This window comes from Panthera pardus, unplaced genomic scaffold, assembly GCF_024362965.1.
Source record: "Panthera pardus isolate Hobbes unplaced genomic scaffold, ASM2436296v1 HiC_scaffold_3, whole genome shotgun sequence".
NCBI classification, from domain to species: Eukaryota; Metazoa; Chordata; class Mammalia; order Carnivora; family Felidae; genus Panthera; species Panthera pardus.
This window is the reverse complement of record NW_026526876.1, coordinates 11405103-11425105: the sequence shown is the minus strand read 5'-3', so window position 1 is coordinate 11425105 and position 20003 is coordinate 11405103. Positions and strand designations below refer to the sequence as shown.

Here is a 20003-nt window from a genome sequence, read left to right as displayed (position 1 = left end):
CTTTTTTTTTTCTTTAATGTTTGTTTATTTATTTTGAGAGAGAGAGATACAGAGAGCAGGGGAGGGGCAGACAGAGAGGGAGACACAGAATCCCAAGCAGGCTCCACACCGTCAGCACAGAGCCTGACGTGGGGCTCGAACTCACGAACCGTGAGATCATGCCCTGAGCCAAAACCAAGAGTCCGATGCTCAGATGCTCAACTGACTGAGCCATCTGGGCGCCCCCGTACCCAGACTCTTGAAATCATTAGGAACATGTCTCCTCCATTAGGTTAGTCTGGGGAAAGCACCCTGGGAAAAAGGACTGATGTCTGTCTGTTACATACTCAGGGTTCGTAATTTGAAAATTAACATTTAGTTACTGCTACGATGTGAATGTTTGTGCCCTGCCCCCCCAATTCTTATGTTGAAATCCTAATCCTCTATGTGATAGTAGGAGGTGGGACCCTTGGGAGGTACTTAAGTCATAAGGAAGGGGCCCTCATGATGAGATTAACACCTTACCAACAGCTCCAGAGAGACCCCTACTGGCTCCCACCGGGTGAGGACACATCAACGGACCAGGAAGAGGGCCCTCACCAGAAGGCAACCATAAGGGTGCTTTCCAAGCCTCCAGAACCGTGAGCAGTAATGTTCTGATGTTTACAGGGCCCTCAGTCTGTGCTATTTTCAGTTACAGCAGCCTGAGCAAGTTATTTCCCTTTTATTTCCCTTTCATTAGTCCCTTTGCACGGATTGCCGTGCAAGTTCATATTCAGGGGCAGGAAGTGAAATTCTGCCAATTTATTCTAAACAGGCACCTGCTATTAATTCAGCATGCACATTTTCACTCACCCTTGATCCCTGCACCATGGGTAGCTGGAGAAAAATGGTCTCTTACCTGGAGGATTTTTCGCACGTTTACAGATAGGATGAGTTTCCTGGAGCTGGACTTGAGAAGATGCCCGAGGCCCCTCATGGGGGCGGGTGGAAGATTTATGATGAATTCCCTGGAAATCCCATTCCCTGCCCTCAGCTGCCTGCCTCTTTCTGGGGGTAGGTTAGCATCCCAGAGCTTTGGGGTTAGGACGCAAAGGAGGGGCCGGTTGTATCCCCTTTTCCCCGCCTTTACTGGCGTGTGTGGGATGGGGCCAGGCGGCCCCCAGAGACCTTGAGGGTCCGGCCGGGACAGCCGAGGACCGGCAGGGCAGCAGGCAGATTCAGGGCCTGCATCTCGGACGGGAGAGGACCGGGGCCGCTGGGACAGTCTTCTGAGAATATTCGACCATCATAGAGCCTGTGCTTTAACGCCCTCGTCTTCTGTAACGCGAGGTGGGCCACATCTGGGCGACTTTAAGGGATTTCAGGGGCTCGGTTTCTTCCTGGGGCCACCATCCACGTAACACCTGGAGAGGACTAAATCATGCAAATGTTGGCGTTCTGCTCTCAGATTTTACAAAAGTAAGCACAGCGGGGATTGCTGCGGGCAGAGAAGGGGAAACGCGCGTTCACTGGAAGGACACAGTCTCATCTGGACACCGACACTGTCCAGAAGATCGTCGTCTTTATCCCGGGGGTGGGGAGAAGGTCGAGCGGAACCTTACGCGCCGCCCCTCGCTGTTGTCGCTCCGGGCCGCTTTCGCGGTCGTACCACGGGCCGGGTTCTGCCCGCCGTCGCGTGCACGCCGTCCCAGGCGCCCAGTGCATGCTGGGGGGCGCGGGCCCGCCCGGAAGGCCGGTGGCGTCCGTGAGGTCATCAGTGGTCGCCGGCAGCCCCGGCAGGAAGGGGCGGTGCGCGCTGGCCGGCGCCTGCCGGGGCCTCGGCCTCCAGTCACGGCGCGCGCCCGACATGCCTGAGGAGGCGGGCTTCCCGCCGGCCAAGAGGTTCCGGCCGGGCTGCGGGCCTCCCGGGGGGCGCGTGGTGATGCTGCTGACCGCGGGCGGCGGCGGCGGAGGCGGAGGCGGCCGGAGGCAGCAGCAGCCGGCCCTGGCCCAGCCCGCGGCCAGCCCCTACCCCGAGGCGGTGGAGCGGCAGCGCCGGAGCCTGCCGATCTTCCAGGCGCGGGGGCAGCTGCTGGCCCAGCTCCGAAACCTGGACAGCGCCGTCCTCATCGGTGAGTGGCCGCGCCTCGTTCTCCGGCCGCCCGAGGTGCCCTGGCGTGCGTCTCCGAGCCAGCCCCGGAGCGGCCCGGGGGGGAAGCCCCGCTCTGGAGGCGCCCACAGCCCGGGGGGCAGCGACCGAGGTGCCCGGCGGAGAGCCGCGCGGGGGACTTTGGGGCTTGCAAGAGTGTGGGTCCGAGCAGGTGTGGGAGGCGGCCCCGAGGGAGGGCCTTCGGCGCCTGGAGGTGGGGGGGGGGGAGCCTGCTGCCTGGGAGCCGCCTGCAGGGGAGACTCAGGAGGCACCGAGAGGATGAGCTTCAGAGGGAGGAAGATCTCGGGGAGCGTAGCCAGAGGAACAGATGCCCCAGCGAGGGCCCATAACACAGGGAGCAACCACGCAGATCCCATCGAGCGCTCCTTCAGCAGAGCTGTGGCGGGTGGGAGTTCATTTGTCACTGGGCTGAGCAGGGGTGAGGGAGGAAAGGCAGTGAGAGCAGGCTCCTGTTGGAGAAAGGGAAGGGAGCTGAGGGATTCGAGAGGAAGCGCTCAGTGGAGAGGGAGGCTGAAGATGGAAAGTGGGCACTAATAGAGCAGAGATGGGGGAGGGGGGCTGCCAAAGCGGGGGCACTTGGACACAAGGGCTAGATGCCCGGCTGGCCTAGAATAGGAGGAAGGGTATCCAGCAGGCTGGGGGCTGGAGAGAGGAGGTGACCATGGATGTGGCTGGGGAAGAGTGTGTAGGGGAGGGGGACTTGGCTTGTCGTGTGGAACAGGTACAGGAGCTCTGCTGAGCTTGGGAGCCACGGGGCGTGAGGCAGGCCCTGGGGGGAGGATGGGGACAGAGGGAGGCCGCAGAAACAAGAACAGGGATCGACGGCCGTGCCTCGGCCCCACTGCCAGCTCACAGATGTCTCGGTCTGCACAGATGGGTGATTTTACCTTAGTAATGCTCAGTCGCCTGGTGTAGGAGCAGAAAAGATGGACAGGGAGACGTTGGTCCACTTTTGGGGTTTTGCCCGGTGGGTTCAGCAGAAGGAGTGCAGCAGAAAAATCAAATTCTTAGCCTGCGAGGATAATTGGATTTTGGGCGCTAAGGTAGAAGACGCGGTGGCCAGGGAGGGAGGGATGCCCAGGTTTCCTGAGTTCTTGGTTCTACTTAGGGACCAAGGAACCCACGCCGACAGGAAATAAGGTGTGCTTGCTGCATGTAGGATGCTCAGATCCGGGGAAGAGGCAGGTGGGGACCTTCTCTGCCCTCCGGGAGCTTCTGGCATGGAGGATGGAAACTTGTAGACACTTCCGCACAGTGTAAGGTGGTCAGTGCTGGGAGGCGGTGCGGAGGAGGCCGCCAGGGCAGCCCCAGGGAGAGAGCGTGCGGGTCTGACTCATCCTGTGGAGTTTGCAAGGGAGACGTGGCCACGGCAGGTGTTGCCTAATGGTGCGGGCCAGGGGTCTGAAAGAAAGGACAGTGGCTGCTGTGCAGGAGTGCGTGTGGCTTCCAGTGGTCCATCTCGTTTATGATCTTTCTTTAAACGTTTTGTTTTTTTAATGCTTACTTTTGGGAGAGGGAGACACAGAACTGAATCAGCAGGCTCCAGGCTCCGAGCTGTGAGCGCAGAGCCCAACGCGGGGCCCGAACTCACAAACTGCGAGGTCATGACCCGAGCCAAAGTCGGATGCTTAACCGACTGAGCCACCCAGGCGCCCCTCGTTTATTCTTTTTTACGTAACAGTTGTAGGTCGTCACAGTCGAACATACGTGTTGTTTCCCGTTATTTGCCGTCACGAGCGAAGCTGAATAAAACCTCTCTGAAACTATACCTTTACACGCATCTTTAATTATTTCCTCAGAATTAATTCTTGCAGGTGGAATTGTGGGTCTAGGGTGTGCACATCTTAAAGATGTTTCGAACATAACTCGGCCTTCCGAGAAGCAGTCCCACCTAACACTCTACCAGCAGCGCACACGAGCGCCCGACGTCCCGTGGCTTTCTCGGCTCTGTCAACTTCCAGTGTTTTTTCTTTTTCTCCCGACTTCGGTGAAGTTTGTTTTAGGTTGCACATAAACGAGACGTGTTTCCTCTCTCAGGGGAGACGGGCTCTGGGAAGACGACTCAGCTCCCGCAGTACCTCTACGAGGGGGGCGTTGGCCGCCAGGGCGTCATCGCGGTGACCCAGCCTCGCCGGGTGGCCGCCGTCTCTCTTGCGTCTCGAGTCTCGGACGAGAAGAGAACTGAACTCGGGAAGCTGGTACGTCACCTCCTCCTTTAACGACAGCCGCCCGCTCCCCCGCGCTGTGCTTTCCGGACAAGACTCCTGCGCAGGGAGGCCCGCTCTTGCCACAGTCCTTAGGCCTGTCCCCGAGTCTTTCTCCAGCCCCTCACACACCGCAGGGCCGACAGGCTGTCAGTGCCATGCACTTTGCTCTCACAATCTGTTGGCAAGTCGGATAGCTGTTTCCTCGAGCATGTTTCAGGCTTCAGTAACTCCGTTAACTGTCTCGTCCGTATGTGTGCCTATACGTACACACAGCGTATATATGGGTATTGGGAGTGAGCCCCAGAACCGTGTGTAGGTCAGCTCTGTGTGTGCTTGTGCACGCACGCACTTGAGAACCTTCCAGTCTTCTCCCAGCTGTACGAAGCGTCACTCAAAATTATCAAGTACCTGGGGAAGTAGCCCCATTTTAGGTTCCTTGCAACGTGTATCCTAATCGCAGCTAAAGGGACCCGTCCTCTGTCTGTCTGCGCCCTGTCCACTGTCTGTCTGTGCCCAAGGGAGCAGGGGAGGGTCGGCGTTGGCCTCGTCCCCCGTGAGGACACAAGGGCCTGCTCGGCGCCGGTTACGCGGGTGCTCACCGAGTGACGGTGGGACCATCCCCCACGCAGGTTGGCTATTCCGTGCGCTTTGACGACATCAGCTCCGAGGACACCAGGATCAAGTTCCTGACGGACGGCATGCTTCTGCGAGAAGCGATTTCAGACTCCTTGCTCCGGAAGTACAGCTGTGTCATTTTGGACGAAGCCCACGAACGGACCGTCCACACGGACGTGCTCTTCGGGGTCGTGAAGGCCGCGCAGAAGCGGAGGAAGGAGCTGGGGAGGCTGCCTCTCAAAGTAGGTGTGGTGCGCTCGCCAGAGGGGCCCGCGCTCTGCTTGCCAGTGCGGGGAGGCTCACTGTCACGGGGAGGGCACAGAAAGGCCGGCCCGGTGTGGCCTCCCCACCGTCCTCTTCCGTCCCGGACGCAGGTGATCGTGATGTCCGCCACGATGGACGTGGATCTGTTCTCGCAGTATTTCGGCGGGGCGCCCGTCCTCTACCTGGAGGGTCGGCAGCATCCCATCCAGGTGTTTTACACCAAGCAGCCTCAGCAGGACTACCTGCACGCCGCTCTGGTCTCCGTCTTCCAGATCCACCAGGTACGGGCAGGTGCGGGCGGGCCCCGCGGAGGTCTGGCTCCCCGTGCCGCCTGGACGAGAAAAGCTACCGACCGGGACAGCCCACGAGCTGTGCCGTTGAGACGAGGGGCCTGTCCGGCCTCTTGTTCTTTTTTATGGCAATTCTCATTTTCCCTGAAAAGAAGAATAACTCAGCTGTGCCGGCATCACGCCTCAGCCGAGCCAGGAAACATCCCGTCAGAGCAGACTGATCGAAAGGCCCAGTAAGAAGGGCATGACGTGTAGCGGGAGGAAGTCAGTGAGACGCTACATTCTCTGCTGTTGGCCACGTCGTTGTTAAAAAAGTTGGCATTGACCCGAAAACGGGTTGCCATTTGGAGCTTTTGGCTTTTTTTTTTTCTTTTAGAAAAACCGAATTAGAGAAACGTGTCAAAATTTCTTCTCATCTTATCAAAGACCTACTCAGAAGTTTGAGTGGTTAAATCCTCTCGTTTTTTTGTTTATCTTATAAAACTCGTACCTTTCTGAGAAAACCAGAGGCAGATTTTTTAAAACTAATTTTTATTCCAATCTAAGTGGTGAGTGTGTAGTTTAAAGTTTAAAAAGTCAGCAGCGGGGCGCCTGGGTGGTTCAGTCGGTTGAGCGTCCGACTTCGGCTCAGGTCACGATCTCACGGTTCGTGAGTTCGAGCCACGCGTCGGGCTCTGGGCTGATGGCTCAGAGCCTGGAGCCTGCTTCCGATCCTGTGTCTCCCTCTCTCTCTGCCCCTCCCCCATTCATACTCTGTCTCTGTCTGTCTCAAAAATGAATAAACATTAAAAAAAAAATTTTTTTTTAAAATAATAAAAAATAAAATAAAATAAAAAGTCAGCAACTAGCTGTGTAGGGACCGTGAAACCGGCAGCTGATTTTACTGCCGTGTTCCAGATCCCGTCTTTCAGTCCCCTGACTGCTTCCTCTGGGTTCACGTTACTATTCGCAGTGTTACCCGCGGATGCTGCTCCTGCCGTGTTTTAAGTTTCCTGCCGCGGTAGGTGAGGATTTAGACACCTGCCTCCCCGCCTCTTGCTCTGTGCATCTGTCTGGACTCTTCCTTCGGCCACACCTCTGGGCCGAACCGCATTCTTGCCTCCCGTGTCTTCCCAGCCTCCTCCCTCGTAGGTGGAGGAGGGCACGGGGTCGCCCGCACCACCCTCGGCTCCACCTCCCCTGACCCGCCTCTGCCTCACTGCCGGGTCCTGGGCCTTCCTTCTCCGGGGAGACGGGCCCATCTCCGGTGGCCGCGGACCCTTCAGACCGCTCCCCGGCTGGAGCGCCTCCGTCCAGCACGCCATTCGCTCCCCGTCTCCTTCGTCTTTCAGAACAGGGCGAAGCTTCTGATCCCTTTCCTCCTCTGCTGCCTTTGTTGCTCTGGGCTTACCGCTTCACTGTCCTTTAGATCAAGGAAGGCGTCCACCTGCCAAAAAGCAAGCTCGGGGAGGATGGGTCCTGAGTGGTGGCTGCAGGTGTGTTCGGGCTCCATGGTGGCTTTGATGAGTCCCACGGATGAGGTTTTGACTGTCTCAGATTTGTCCCGTTGTGTGTACTTGTGAACCTTTGTCCTGTTAGTACCAGGCTGTAAAAGCCACGTGCACACCCACGTAAACGTACACACGTTTTCGCATATAGACACACGCGCGTGTGTATTTAGCACGGTTCGGCGTTTTCAGCTATCTCGTCACGTAAGCATCTTGCTGATTAAGATACCCGAACAGACTTGCAGGAAGGATCGTGTGCAGGAGTATGTCATTAACGCCTGGACGCTGCTGACCTTGCAGAGGTGACGGCCCGTTAGGTCCGGGGTCTCAGGCACTTGCCCGCGTGCGGCATCGTTTGGCCGTGCGACCGTGCTTTTGGCGGCATCGTTCAGCGAGGGCTCCTCTTCCCGCGCGACTGCTTCTGGCCGTCCCCACCGCCACGGTTTCCCCAAGGTGGCTTCCGTCTGGCCGGCTCCAGGGAAGGAGGGAGCCTTCCGCAGGTTTCTTGGCCGGCTTGTGCCCTTCGTGGTACTGTCCTGTCACCTTGCCGTCTGCTGGCCTTCCCCCGGTATTGCCTCAGCTGGCTTTTGAACACACTCACCGCCGTCCTGGCTTCGTGCATGACTGGTGGGGCCGCCCTCCCAGGGGAGACCCCCACGTCGAGGCTCATTTACATGTTGCCCGCGTTAACAAGATAACCCCGGGAGCTTCATCACTGACCCCTCTCCTGCTCCCCGGGGCTGTGCTTTGGTCGGCACCTGGTAATCCCGCGCTTCCCCTTCCGCAGGAGGCCCCCCCCTCTCAGGACATCCTGGTGTTCCTCACCGGCCAGGAGGAGATCGAAGCCACGAGCAAGATCTGCCGAGACATCGCCAGGCACCTCCCGGACGGCTGCCCCTCCCTGCTGGTCCTGCCTCTGTACGCCTCCCTGCCCTACGCCCAGCAGCTCCGTGTCTTCCAGGGAGCCCCGAAGGTGAGGGCGCCGCCGTCCTGGGCCCCAGGCGGGTCCCACGCCGACGTACGAGCACGGAGACCGTTGTCGGGTGCGGGCGGGGGCAGGGGCGGAACGTGAACGGCAGCACCCCCCAAGTCCGACACGCACCGGCCTCGTTCGCCCACGACGTTGGGCACCGGGCGCCGTGCCGGGCACTGCACGCGCCCCGCGTGTATCCCACGTACGCCCTGTGCGCACCCTGCATACGCTCCACGCACACCCCGCGTATGCGCCGCCCACGCCCCCCGTGCGCCCCGCGCACACGGCCTCACCCACTGGAGAACTGACGAGGTAGGTGGCGATCCCATTCTGCCGTAAACGCGGCAGCCCCCGCAGGCGAAGTAACGGTGCTCGGGGAGCACACGGGACGTCCCCGCCGGGGCCAGGGGTCCAGCCCACCCCCGCCTGGTCCGCTGCGTCTCGTCCCCTCGGAGTGAGCTTTACTCCCCCATCTGTAGTGGTTACTCGTCAACAGTGACACCGTGGGTTCTTGACTGTGGATGGACCGTGGAGGTTGATGGTGAGGAGTGTGCCCTAAAGCTTGTGAATCCCGTGTGCGCCACACGCCTCTTCTGGTTTCTCCTTCCTTTCAGGGCTGTCGCAAAGTGATCATTTCCACCAACATTGCCGAAACCTCCATAACCATTCCGGGAATAAAATACGTAGTCGACACGGGCATGGTTAAAGCAAAGAAGTATAATCCCGGTGAGGAGCTAGCCCGCGGGCGCCCCTTCCCCGCAGTGAGCCCCCCGGCTTCTCCCAGTGAGCGCCTTGTGCCGAGACTCGCCACCGTCGACGGGGGTTCGGGGCGCACGGCGCGAGGGAGCCTGTGCCCCAGGAAGCGGCCCTGCGGCAGCAGCGAGGGCGAGGCAGGGCAGGACGGGAGCCCAGGTCCTGCCACGTTGAGAGGAGTGGCCGGGCACGACCTGACCCCGCAGCAGGACCTTTGTTGGGAGGGACGTCTGGGCTCCGGCTTCCTAGGAAGGAAGCCTCCCTGGGCCGGGGGGGCACTAGCTGATCCCCAAGCGTGTGCAGTGCAAGCCGGCCTGAGGTCCAGGCCCCGTCTGCTCTCGACCTTGCTTCGGTCCACAGAGGATTAGAGGCAACGGAAGCGATCGCTCCCAAAAGCCTGATCGAAACGCGCTGCTAAGCATCCGAGGGCGCGGACCTTCACACACGTGTTCTTAGGGGTGGCGTGTGGAAGGACCCGTCCCCCAGGCCTGCCATAGGACACACCTTAATCAGGACGCTCGTCACGTCTGCTCCTGGGAGTGACACCATCACATCGCCTCCCTCTTAAAGCAGAGCCGGGGCCGGGTGGGCGGGGGCGCGCTGCACAAAGGACCGGGCGTATCCGGTCCCCGGGCATTGATCGGGAGGGTGACCGGCCACCCTCGTTTCCCGGGCCCCGGGAAAGCCTCGGTCCGTGGCCTCAGCCGGAGCCTGGGGCTGCGGTCCCGGCCCCTGCAGCACGCACGCGGCCGTCTGCCATTTCAGCAACACGCCTCGCGCTGCCCACGGCTGAGCAGTCTGGGTTCGCTCTCCAGTGCAGCCGGGACTTTTCCGGACTCTCGCGTGGCAGGGAGGACCCCCGGTGCGGCGTCCTGAGGAGCGCCGCAGGAACGGTGGGTTCGCGTGCTGCACGTGGCTCTGACGCGGCCGTTCTCCCCGCAGACGGCGGCCTGGAGGTGCTGGCCGTGCAGCGCGTGTCAAAGACCCAGGCCTGGCAGCGCACGGGCCGGGCCGGCAGGGAGGACAGTGGCGTCTGTTACCGGCTGTACACGGAGGACGAGTTCGAGAAGTTTGACAAGATGACCGTGCCAGAGATCCAGAGGTGGGCCCCCGGCGCTCCCGCCCTGCCGCCGTCCCGCACCCCCGCCCCCCCCGGCCGGGGGAGCCGGCCGGAGCCCGGGGGCCACCTGCGTCTCCCTCCTCGCAGGTGTAACCTGGCCGGCGTGATGCTGCAGCTCCTGGCAATGAAAGTCCCCGACGTGCTCACCTTCGACTTCATGTCCAAGCCCTCTCCAGGTAGGCGGTCGTCCGCGTGGCCCTACAACAAACGGTAGACTCGCCAGGAAGCATCCGGGGGGCTCTCTGTTTACTTTCGTGTGGTCGCATGCAGCACCAGCTGTCGGGGGGCGCCCGTGGATCTCGAGGGTACAGATTCTCCCGGGAGCCGTCCTCGCGGGGGGGGGGGGGGTCCCACAACGGTGGGGGGTCCCGGGAGCTGCAGCGGCTCCCAAGGCCGGCGGAAGGGCTGGCGGAGGGGCCGGAAAGGTTCTTTGCTCTGGACTAGAATTTGGTGGGTTCCTGGCCTTTGTCGGCGGTCCCCCTGGAGGGAGGGAGGTCGCTGGGGTTCTTGCAGATGGTGGCTTTGGCTGCTGGCTCTCTTCAAGAGCCGTTTTCCCTCTCTCGTCCTCTTCTTGCTTTTTCTTTGGTTTTGTTGGTTTTGTTTTCTAACGTTTATCTATTTTTGAGAGACAGAGAGCACACGCAGGGGAGGGGCAGAGAGAGAGAGAGAGAGACAGAGTCCAAAGCAGGCTCCAGGCTCTGAGCCGTCAGCCCAGAGCCTGACGCGGGGCTCGAACCCACGAACCGCGAGATCATGACCTGAGCCGAAGTCGGACGCTTAACCCACTGAGCCCCTCAGGTGCTCCTGGGAGTCTCTGCTTCTGGAGAGACCGGTCCCTGTACCACATACGAGTGTACCTGTGGGCAGGATTCGTGCGTGTGACGTAGCTGGGTTTAAGCTGACACACATCCTACCGAACACAGGCCATTACTTTAGAAGGCAGCGATGTCGTTAGCGGCCTGGCCCTGGGGACAGTGGTGGCTGTGATCGATGCTGCGGCTCGACGTGGCGCCCCCAGAAGCGGCCACGGCGTCTTCGTCTTTGCGACGTGTCGCTCCTTCTTCTGTCCCCGTCTGCAGACCACATTCAGGCGGCTGTGGCACAGCTGGAGCTGCTGGGAGCCCTGGAGCGGAAGGACGAGCAGCTCACCCTGACTCCGCTCGGAGGGAAGATGGCAGCTTTCCCTTTAGAGCCCAGGTTTGCCAAAGTGAGCGGCCCCCCCCCGGCCTCGGTCCCCCTTCGCGCCGCTGCACGCCGGCCCTCGCGCAGCAGAGGGCTCACCGCGGCGCCCTGGCTTCATCCGCACACCGTGCTTCGTGCGTGACGCGGACTCCCGTTCTGTGTTTGAACACGCATTCGAACCCGCACAAGCACGGGCCCCCCCATCAGGAACGTGGGAATCCGCGGGAGGGCAGTCACGGGCTCTACGAAAACGTGCAGTGACGTGAACATAGGTAGGCCTGGTTCGGGCAGCATGTGCCCCGCGAGGCCTCGGAAGGGAAGCGCGCAAGCGTGTGTGTGTGTGTGTGTGTGTGCGCGCGCAAAAACCGTGTTCGGATGCCGGGGAGACCGTGCCTCACGCCGTGTGTGCCTTCGACGTGCAGGCCATCCTCCTGTCCCCCAAGTTCCACTGCACGGAGGAGATGCTGACCATCGTCTCCCTGCTGTCCGTGGACAGCATCCTGTGCAACCCTCCCTCCCGGCGGGATGAGGTGCAGGCCGTCCGCAGGAAGTTCGTGTCCAGCGAGGGCGACCACGTCACCTTGCTCAACGTCTACCGGGCCTTCAGGAACGCCGGCGGGAACAAGGTCAGTCTCGCGTCTCCCCCGAACACGCCTCCCTCCCGCCTCGAGATCGGAGCACGAGATCCTTCCTCTCTGGCAGGAGCTCCCACGGAGCCGCGAGCCGACGCGCCTGCGCACGGGGGTCGCCAGGCCTCCGTCCTGCTTCTGTGGAACTGGTGCTCCAAGGGGGCCAGTTCCCCGTGTTTGGTGACCGCGCTTCTTAGCCACAAATGCGTTTTCCCCGCCTGCCCCGACTTTCCTCATGGCGGCTTTTGCTCGTAGGCTGTTTCGGTTCCTCCGACAGGACGGAAGCGCCCTTCTGGATCTTCTCCGAGATCCGAAAGTGGCGCGTCCTGCGAAACGTTTCCTGGGCCGAAGGGGCGTAAAGTGAAGACGCAGTCGTTAGTTTATGTGGAACTTTCTTGTGGGTTCCCAGACCCCAACAGTAGCCTCTCTGGGGCTTTCCTGATACGTGAGGTCACATGTTGCTGACGGATACTCGGAGTAACGCAGGTAAAACGCAGGCGGAGCTCCGGGGCCGGGAGCTTGGCGGTGCGGGCGCGGGTGCGGGCGCGCTGCCTCCTAGGGGCCCCCGCAGAGCAGACGCGGAGCTGTTTCCTTTCGCCCTTTTCCATCAAAGCAGAGATCCTGCCGTGTTTCCCTCGCTAGCGAACCCGAGCGCTGACGTGAGCCCTGTCCACGAGCGAGGCGGCCCGATGCGCGCCTTCGGAGACGCTCGGGTCCGTCCTTCCGTCCCTCAGAGAGACCCGTGTGGTGCCCGTGTGCGCGCCCTGACTGCGTCCGTGTCGGGGCGCGGTCCCTTCTGAACAGCCCCTCTCGGGTCCAGGAGTTGCAGACGTGTTCTGTAGTTGCCTCAGTCTATGTCTAAGGACAGAAAACGCTGTCCCGTCCTTCCGTCTCGCCACTGCCGTCCTGACGTCGGCCGTGTTCCACACGACCGTGTGCTTTCGCTTCGGACCCCCACGTGCCACACCGTGAGCGCCGCGTCTCCCCGCGGCCCGTCCTCCCTGGTCATCCGCCCGCGGCCGTGGGTGGACACGAGCCCCCGCTTCGCCGTCCTGACTCTTGGTCGACGGAGACAGAATCGCGTCTGCGTTACTTTGCCGCGATTCCTCAGGGGACGGCGTCCTTGCAGAACATGACTGGACGTTTGAACTAACTCTTCTGTGCGTCGTCTTTTCTGCCCATTTTTCTGCCAGGTTCTTGGTCGTTTTCTAATTGATACGGAGAAGCTTTTTAAATCTGTTCTGGAGGTGATTTATCCTTTATCGGCTGTAGTGATTCGAACACCCCAGTCTGGCCCTTTTATGGCGACCTGACATAAGGAGACTTTTTTTCTAAGTTTCGTTTTTGTCAATCGTCTCTACGCGCAGCGTGGGGCTCAGATGGGGCTCGAGCTCACGACCCCATGGAGGAGAGTCGCACACTGCCCCCACTGAGCCAGCCAGGCGCCCCCACGTGAGGACGCTTTTAGTTTCACTCTGAGGTGTTACTGTTTCCCCTTACGGTTCGTGCTTTTTGGTATAAAGCTATTTTCCTATTTTCCTCTACTGTTTTTTGCTGACTGAAGTCCTCCCTCTGAATTCAGCTGTTCTCCGGGTCCTGTCGCGTTTTTCCCTCGGCAGAAGCGTGAGGGTTGTGACGTCTCTCTCTCTCTCTCTCTCTCCTGTTCAGGATTGGTGCAAAGAGAATTTTGTCAACAGCAAGAACGTGATGCTGGCAGGCGAAGTCCGAGCACAGCTGAGGAACATCTGCCTGAAGGTACCTCTCCTCCTGGCGCCTCTGGGGCTCTAACCTGTCCCGTTTCCAGGCAGGAAGTCTTAAATTGCTCGTTGCTAATGGTTACGAGAGAAAGCGTCATCACAGGGAAATGTAGAAATAAGGAAGGAAGTAAATATTACCCACAGTCTGACCTATCACCGTTTCTGTCTGTTTTCTGCAGCCTTGTTTTTTGTTTTGTTTTTTTTTGTTGTTGTTTTAATTTTCTGTTTATTTATTTTGAATGGAGGGGCAGAGAGAAGGGGAGGGAGAGAATGTCAAGCAGGCTCCACGCTGTCAGCACAGACCCCGATGCAGGGCTCGAACTCACAAACCATGAGATCGTGACCTGAGCCAAAACCGAGAGTCTGACGCTTAACAGACTGAGGCACCCAGGCGCCCCTCAGCGCTTATAAACTTTAAAATTATTTTTCAATTCTGAGATTTACTTCTTTGGTGGGAATATTTTTGTTACTTTGTTCAGATTACTTGGTTGTTACAAGTCGATACAGCGCGGAAAACAGTGGCCCGGACGGGCTGAGGCAACTTCTCCCACATCCTGCCCTTCCAAAGACAGACCAGGGTTAGCAGTCTGGCGTAGATCCTTCGCGCCCCGCGCGACACTCACCCAAGTGCTGGTGACCGTCTTCCTAGACACACATCCATGCTTCATGCGCGGAATGAACCTCCGGGTGGGATCTAGGTTGCGAGACACCCGCCAGATCGCCCCCCAAGGTCGTTTCTCAGTGCGGCTGGCACACGCGTTCCGTCGTTTTCAGGTTTACAGCCGCAGTGGTGACCGCGCCCCCGCGTCCCACGTATTTCACCACTGGGAGGTCGCACCCCCCAAGTGTTCTCTTAGCTTGTGCTCCCCCTCGGAGCCCGTGTGGCTTCCGAGTCCTTTCACGCGCACACCGACGGCTGTAGGACACTCCGCGTCTTCCCGCAGAGGCGAGTGGCTTACGTCGGCTGCTCCCGTGGTCGAGCGGTCACGAACTCCGTGGTGGAAGTCCCTGCCTCTTCCGAGACGGCCCCTCAGTGTAGGCCGTGTCCGCGCGTTTCCAGGGGGCCGCTGTCCCCCCCCCCCGCCCCCGTCCCCAGGCCCGCGTCTGGTGCCATCGCCCGTCGCTGGCAGTTAGGTGATTTCTTGTCGTGATTGCCGTGTTCCGTATCTCACGTGGTTTCCTGGGCCCTCTTGTTCCTGAGCAGTCGTCCTGCCAGGCCGTCCCGTGGCTCCCCGGGTTCTCCCTGTCGTCACTGGCAGCGGAGGCGTCACTGGCAGCTCCTCGTCCTGAACTGAGGGCACGTCAGCGGCCGGTGGTGCCTCCGCGCCAGGCGTCGGTCGGGGTCCTGGGCTTTGCAAATGGGCCTCACACTCCTCCTCTCAGGGAACAATCCAGAGGGCAGGTCTGGCGGCGGTAACGGTGTGGCTGTGGTCTGTGAAGCGCTCACGAGGCACCGTTCTAAGTCCTTTTCACGCATTTCCTCGTTTGAAATCCTCATCTCGCCCTGATGAGGTTCTGTGTTATTCCTGTTTTACAAATGATAAACTAGAGCCTAAAGAAGTGAAGGCATTTGCCCCGAATCACAGCCGGTGGGTGCCAGAGCGGGCCGCCTGGAAGGAGAGACCACAGCTAGCTGCAGGACTCGGGGGCTCCCTGGAGGTGGTGACAGCTGACCGTGTCCCCAGAGGAGAGAAAGAAGGTCTCGCCAGGCGGGGATCAGCAGTTTGCAAAAAACAAACCCCTCGAGCCATCTTTGTTTTAAAGAAAATAGTTTTTTAATGTTTGTTTATTTCTGAGACAGAGAGAGACAGAGCATGAGCAGGGGAGGGGCAGAGAGAGAGGGAGACACAGAATCTGAAACAGGCTCCAGGCTCCGAGCCGTCAGCACAGAGCCCGACGCGGGGCTCGAACTCACAGACCGCGAGATGGTGACCTGAGTTGAAGTTGGACGCTTAACCGACTGAGCCACCCAGGCGCCCCTGTTTTTACTTATTTTTGAGACAGAGACAGAGCATGAGCAGGGGAGGGGCAGAGAGAGAGAGGGAGACACAGAATCCGAAGCAGCTCCAGGCTCCGAACCGTCAGCACAGAGCCAGATGCGGGGCTTGAACTCACAGACTGTAAGATCATGACCTGAGCCGAAGTCGGACACTTAACCGATTGAGCCACCCAGGCGACCCACCCCTCGAGGCATCTTAAAGGGACAAGTGGGGATAGAACGGTTTCTGTGGGAGCCTATGGACACAGTCGAGCCCCAGAGGGACAGAAAGGAAGCGGGAAGCAGAGGACGCTGCCAGGAGCCAGGAACGTTCCGGGTGCTCGTCCCCTAGTTGGCCTCTGTCTGCACGCCCCTCTTCCCCCTGCTTCCTGCCTTCTGCCTCGGCTCACGGGAGCAGCAGAGCGGACAGATTTCCTGCCCTTCCCATCCCTCCCCATCCCCCCATGCCTGGAACACCGGAGCCGGCACTGCAGGGTCAGGCAGGTGTCCACCCGCGGTCTGGTCGACTGCGGCCTGGGGTGTAAGGCGCTGTGACCTTCCCGGGGGCACGTGCAGGTTGACGGAGGCCCGGACTTCCCCTCGGGAGCAGGGGGGGAGGGGCAGGGATCTTCTGGAACCGGTGCGGGAGGCTGAGTGCAGGAGGCGGGGCCGGAGCCCTGCTCCAGGGAAGAAGGCGAGTGAGGAAGCCCCTACGCGCTGGGGGTGAGAGGGCCAGGCCCTTGCCCCGGTCCCGGGTCGCAGCGGGCGGGGTCCCCCGGCCCGTCTGAGCGCTGGTGGCCCGTGTGCTTCCCGGTGGCCGCTCTCCTCCGGCCCCGCGGTGTCCCAGGCAGCAGAGGTCGGGGCCTCGCCCGCCAGTGCTCGCTCTGCCGGGCTGGCGCGCGGGCCGCGTCTGCGCCTGACCGCGGGCCGGTCTTTCTGTTTCCTCCTCCCGAGACAGATGTCGATGCCCATGGTGTCCTCCCGCGGGGACGTGGAGAGCATCCGCCGCTGCCTGGCCCACAGTCTGTTCATGAGCACCGCCGAGCTGCAGCCCGACGGCACCTACGCGACCACGGACACGCACCAGCCGGTGGCCGTCCACCCCTCGTCCGTCCTCTTCCGCTGCCGGCCGGCCTGCGTCGTGTACACGGAGCTGCTCCACACCAACAGGTGCTACATGCGGGGCCTGTGCGTGGTGGACGCGGACTGGCTGCACGAGGCCGCCCCCGACTACTTCCGGAGGAAGCTCAGGGCTGCCCGAGACTGAGCCGCTGCGCCCGCGACCCACCGGCACCGGGGGGCCGGGGGGGGGAACCGGGGGGGGGGGGCCCGGGGCGGGGGGGGCCCGGGGCGGCCGGCCCCACCGCCAGGAGCTCGAAGCGTGCTTGTCCCAAGCGCCGAGACGGAACCGCGGACGCGCGGCGGGAACCTCGACCCTGCGTTCGGCGGCTGCTCTGTGGCTCTGGGTGACCGCGAGCCTCATTCCTCATCCGCCACGTGGGGTGGTCAGAGCGGCGCCGACAGGCTCGGGTTTGGGGAGCGTGGAAGGGGAGTGCCCAGGTCCCCACCTGGCCCACGATGGGCCGTCGCGCCCGGCGCACTGCTTTCTCCTGACGGACTTGAGTCCAGAGTCCCCGGGGTCCCGGTGACTGAGAGGACTTTCTGGAAGGGACCCCAGCAGGTCGCTGAGCTCAGCTGTCCTGTCGTCTGTAACTCCCGTAGGGGTTTGAGGAGGGAAATGCCGCGGTCTTAGCTCCTGGGCTCGCCTCCCCTCGTGAGCCTCACCCCCGGGGGTGAGGGGGCACTCGCAGGGTCTCCACAGTCTCCTCCCTGCCCTGTGTCGTGAGAAGGGAAAAGACACCAAAGTTGCTCTTAGCCGTTTCATTATGGGAAGCAAGTAATCTTTCCCCAGACGGTGTCTTGCCCTAAAGGAGGCCGAGTTAGCCTTTCTGTCGTGCTTCATTCTAAACCGGGATGCGTGGGGTCTCGGTCGTTCCTCGCGCAGCGGGCCGTGCAGTTTCTAGGCAGGGGCCACACCGCCCGAGAGACGCTTCAGCGGCTGTGGTGAGTCTGCTCTGGGCCCAGGGGCCCCTCTCCCAGACCGTCCTGCTGGCGCTCTCCGGCCTCACCCGTCCGTCCTTCCGTCCATCTGTCCGTGTGCCCGTCCGGCCCGGCTTCCGGCACCGGCCGAGCCCGAGCGCCCGCGTGTTGGGTCAGCATGAGGACCGTCGGGCACCTGGACGGACTTCCGTTAGAAATAGCGACGTGCGGGCCAGATAGGGTCCCACAGGTCCGAGATGCCCCATTTTACTGAATTCTCAGACTTCTAGTCGGCCTTCCTCTGACCGCCTTGTTCTTTACGGTTACTGACTTTCTGACGAGTTTTTCAGAAAAAGTTTTAACTGTATTTTTCTCACTTCTTAATAGAGGCCTGGGATGTTCAGCCTGACTTGGTAAAAGAAAAAAATTGTATTTTTAATAAAACATGAATCGTGTTGGTAAAAAAAAAATTGGGAGTGGGTGATTATGTTCCTCAGAATTTGTTCGGCGAATTCGGTCTAGAGTGTTCTCTGGGGCAAGGGAAGCTTAACCTGCAATAATTTAGTCCCGGTGTAAGTACCAGAACACTTCCCAGAAATGTGGATTGTGTTCTGGGCAGGAGTCAGGGGTCAGTAGCTTCCAAAAAGCTTTCATGTTTCCCTGCAGAAATACCTTTATCACTGGAGCGTTCTGGTAGAGTTTTAATACTGTAGTTTTTTTTTATCGGGGTTTTAAAACAGTTAATTTTTAATCCTGCTGCTCGGGGATTGAATCAGATTGGAGAACCGACTCTGACCATGTGTTACTACAAAGAAATACACGGCCGTTTACAGGGGACCCAGTGATTTCTTAAGAAAGTGACATGTCTCATTGGGGCGCCTGGGTGGCTCCGTCGGTTAAGCGTCCGACTTTGGCTCAGGTCATGATCTCGCGGTCCGTGAGTTCGAGCCCCGCATCAGGCTCTGGGCTGACGGCTCAGAGCCTGGAGCCTGCTTCAGATTCTGTGTCTCCCTCTCTCTCTGCCCCTCCCCCATTCATGCTCTGTCTCTCTCTGTCTCAAAAATAAATAAACGTTAAAAAAAAATTAAAAAAAAAAAAAAAGAAAGAAAGTCACATGTCTCACAACGACGTCGCAGATACAGTCGTGAGCTCCCGTTCGCTTGGTGGAACCTCTGAGGGGAGACCCCTCCTCTCCACGCCGTGAGATCTCTGTCTGGACGGGTCGCCAGCTCCCAGAGCAGCTGCACGTAAACGCACGTCCGCCTCCCGGGGTCTCGGGGGAGCAGCGGGCAGGGCGGCCCGGAGGAGCCGCGGACCCGCGGTCCCGGATGACAGCCTGACTGTGCGCGGCCTCTCTGCCGCCTGTGCAGAGTGCCTGCCCTGGGGGGACGCTGGTGACGTGCCGGGACGCCCCGATCCGCTCACTCCCGCCGTCCGGAACCACGTGCGTGTGTGCGAGGTGGGGTCCCTTCCGCGAGCGAGGGGACGCCACACCCGTGGGCAAGCAAGGGTTTGGTTAGGGTTTGATTCGAAAGTTCCAACTTGCGGGAAAAAACCCAGCTTTGTTCAGGTTTCTGTTGGATTTTCAAGCTTGTTCTCAACGCGACAGAAACCGCTCGTGTGTGTGATGCTCCCGTTTGCAGGTGCCGAGGACTCTCGTACGTGCTGCGCTGTGTGCGGCTGGTTCTTGGGTCTGCTCTTCCTGCTGCTCAGAATATATGTGTGTTTTATATATATATATATTTATAGTCTCGGGGCGCCCAGGTGGCTCAGTCGGTTGAGCGTCCGACTTCGGCTCAGGTCATGATCTCACGGCTTGCGAGTTCGAGCCCCGCGTCGGGCTCTGGGCTGACAGCTCGGAGCCTGGAGCTGTTTCGGATTCTGTGTCTCCCTCTCCCTCTGCCCCTCCCCTGCTTGTGTTCTCTCTCTCTGTCTCTCTCTCCCTCAAAAATAAATAAACATTAAAAAGAGTTCGGGTGGGGAAAGGGATGCCGTCTGAACACAGGTGGAGATTTATTAGCACGGTGCACTTGAAGGTGGCTAACGCATTAAATGTCCACCCCCAGGGTAAATCTTAGTATTCAGGTGAGGGAGGCGTGAGGGAGGGAGTCCGCGAGAGGGCAGAGCTGGGTCTTTGGTGAGGTCCTCAAGTCGGCATGCTCCCTCCACCTTCCGGCAACATGTGCTACAGGCATAAAGTCTTAGCCCTTTCCCCCTTCCTCGGGGTCGGGGTTCAGGGGACCCGAGTCCAGATCCTGCTCCGTCTAACACGAGTCACAGGCAGAGACTATACGCCAGGAGCGGTGGTCACACGGGAAACTTGATCTGGGCAACTCAGAGACGGAGGGGAAGAACCTCCAAGGCCGGGACTCCCCGCGCAGAGATGAATGAGCGGGTTCTTTTCATTTGGGGTTCAGCGAGGGGAGCCTTGTCACTGCAGGTAGAGGGAGGCATGAGGTTGTGCGGGCATAGGGCGTAAGCTTGAAAAGCCCGAGCTGCCAGGCGGACACTTTAACATTATAATGAAGGAGAGGACACTTGTGTGTTGGGGGGGGGGGGGGCACACCCCCCAAGCCG

General features: G+C 60.1%; 1 protein-coding gene across 1 annotated transcript; it reads left to right on the top strand.

Annotated features, from left to right (window-relative positions):
• Positions 1–1744: 1744 nt before the first annotated feature.
• On the top strand, positions 1745–16669 carry DHX33 (DEAH-box helicase 33). The gene is made up of 12 exons (XM_019413739.2): positions 1745–2093; positions 4169–4329; positions 4968–5195; positions 5328–5498; positions 7782–7967; positions 8582–8693; positions 9663–9822; positions 9928–10016; positions 10920–11047; positions 11445–11648; positions 13320–13406; positions 16345–16669. Exons 1-12 carry the CDS (start codon positions 1829–1831, stop codon positions 16651–16653), a joined length of 2100 nt encoding a protein of 699 aa, XP_019269284.2. The 5' UTR covers positions 1745–1828; the 3' UTR covers positions 16654–16669.
• Positions 16670–20003: the final 3334 nt, after the last annotated feature.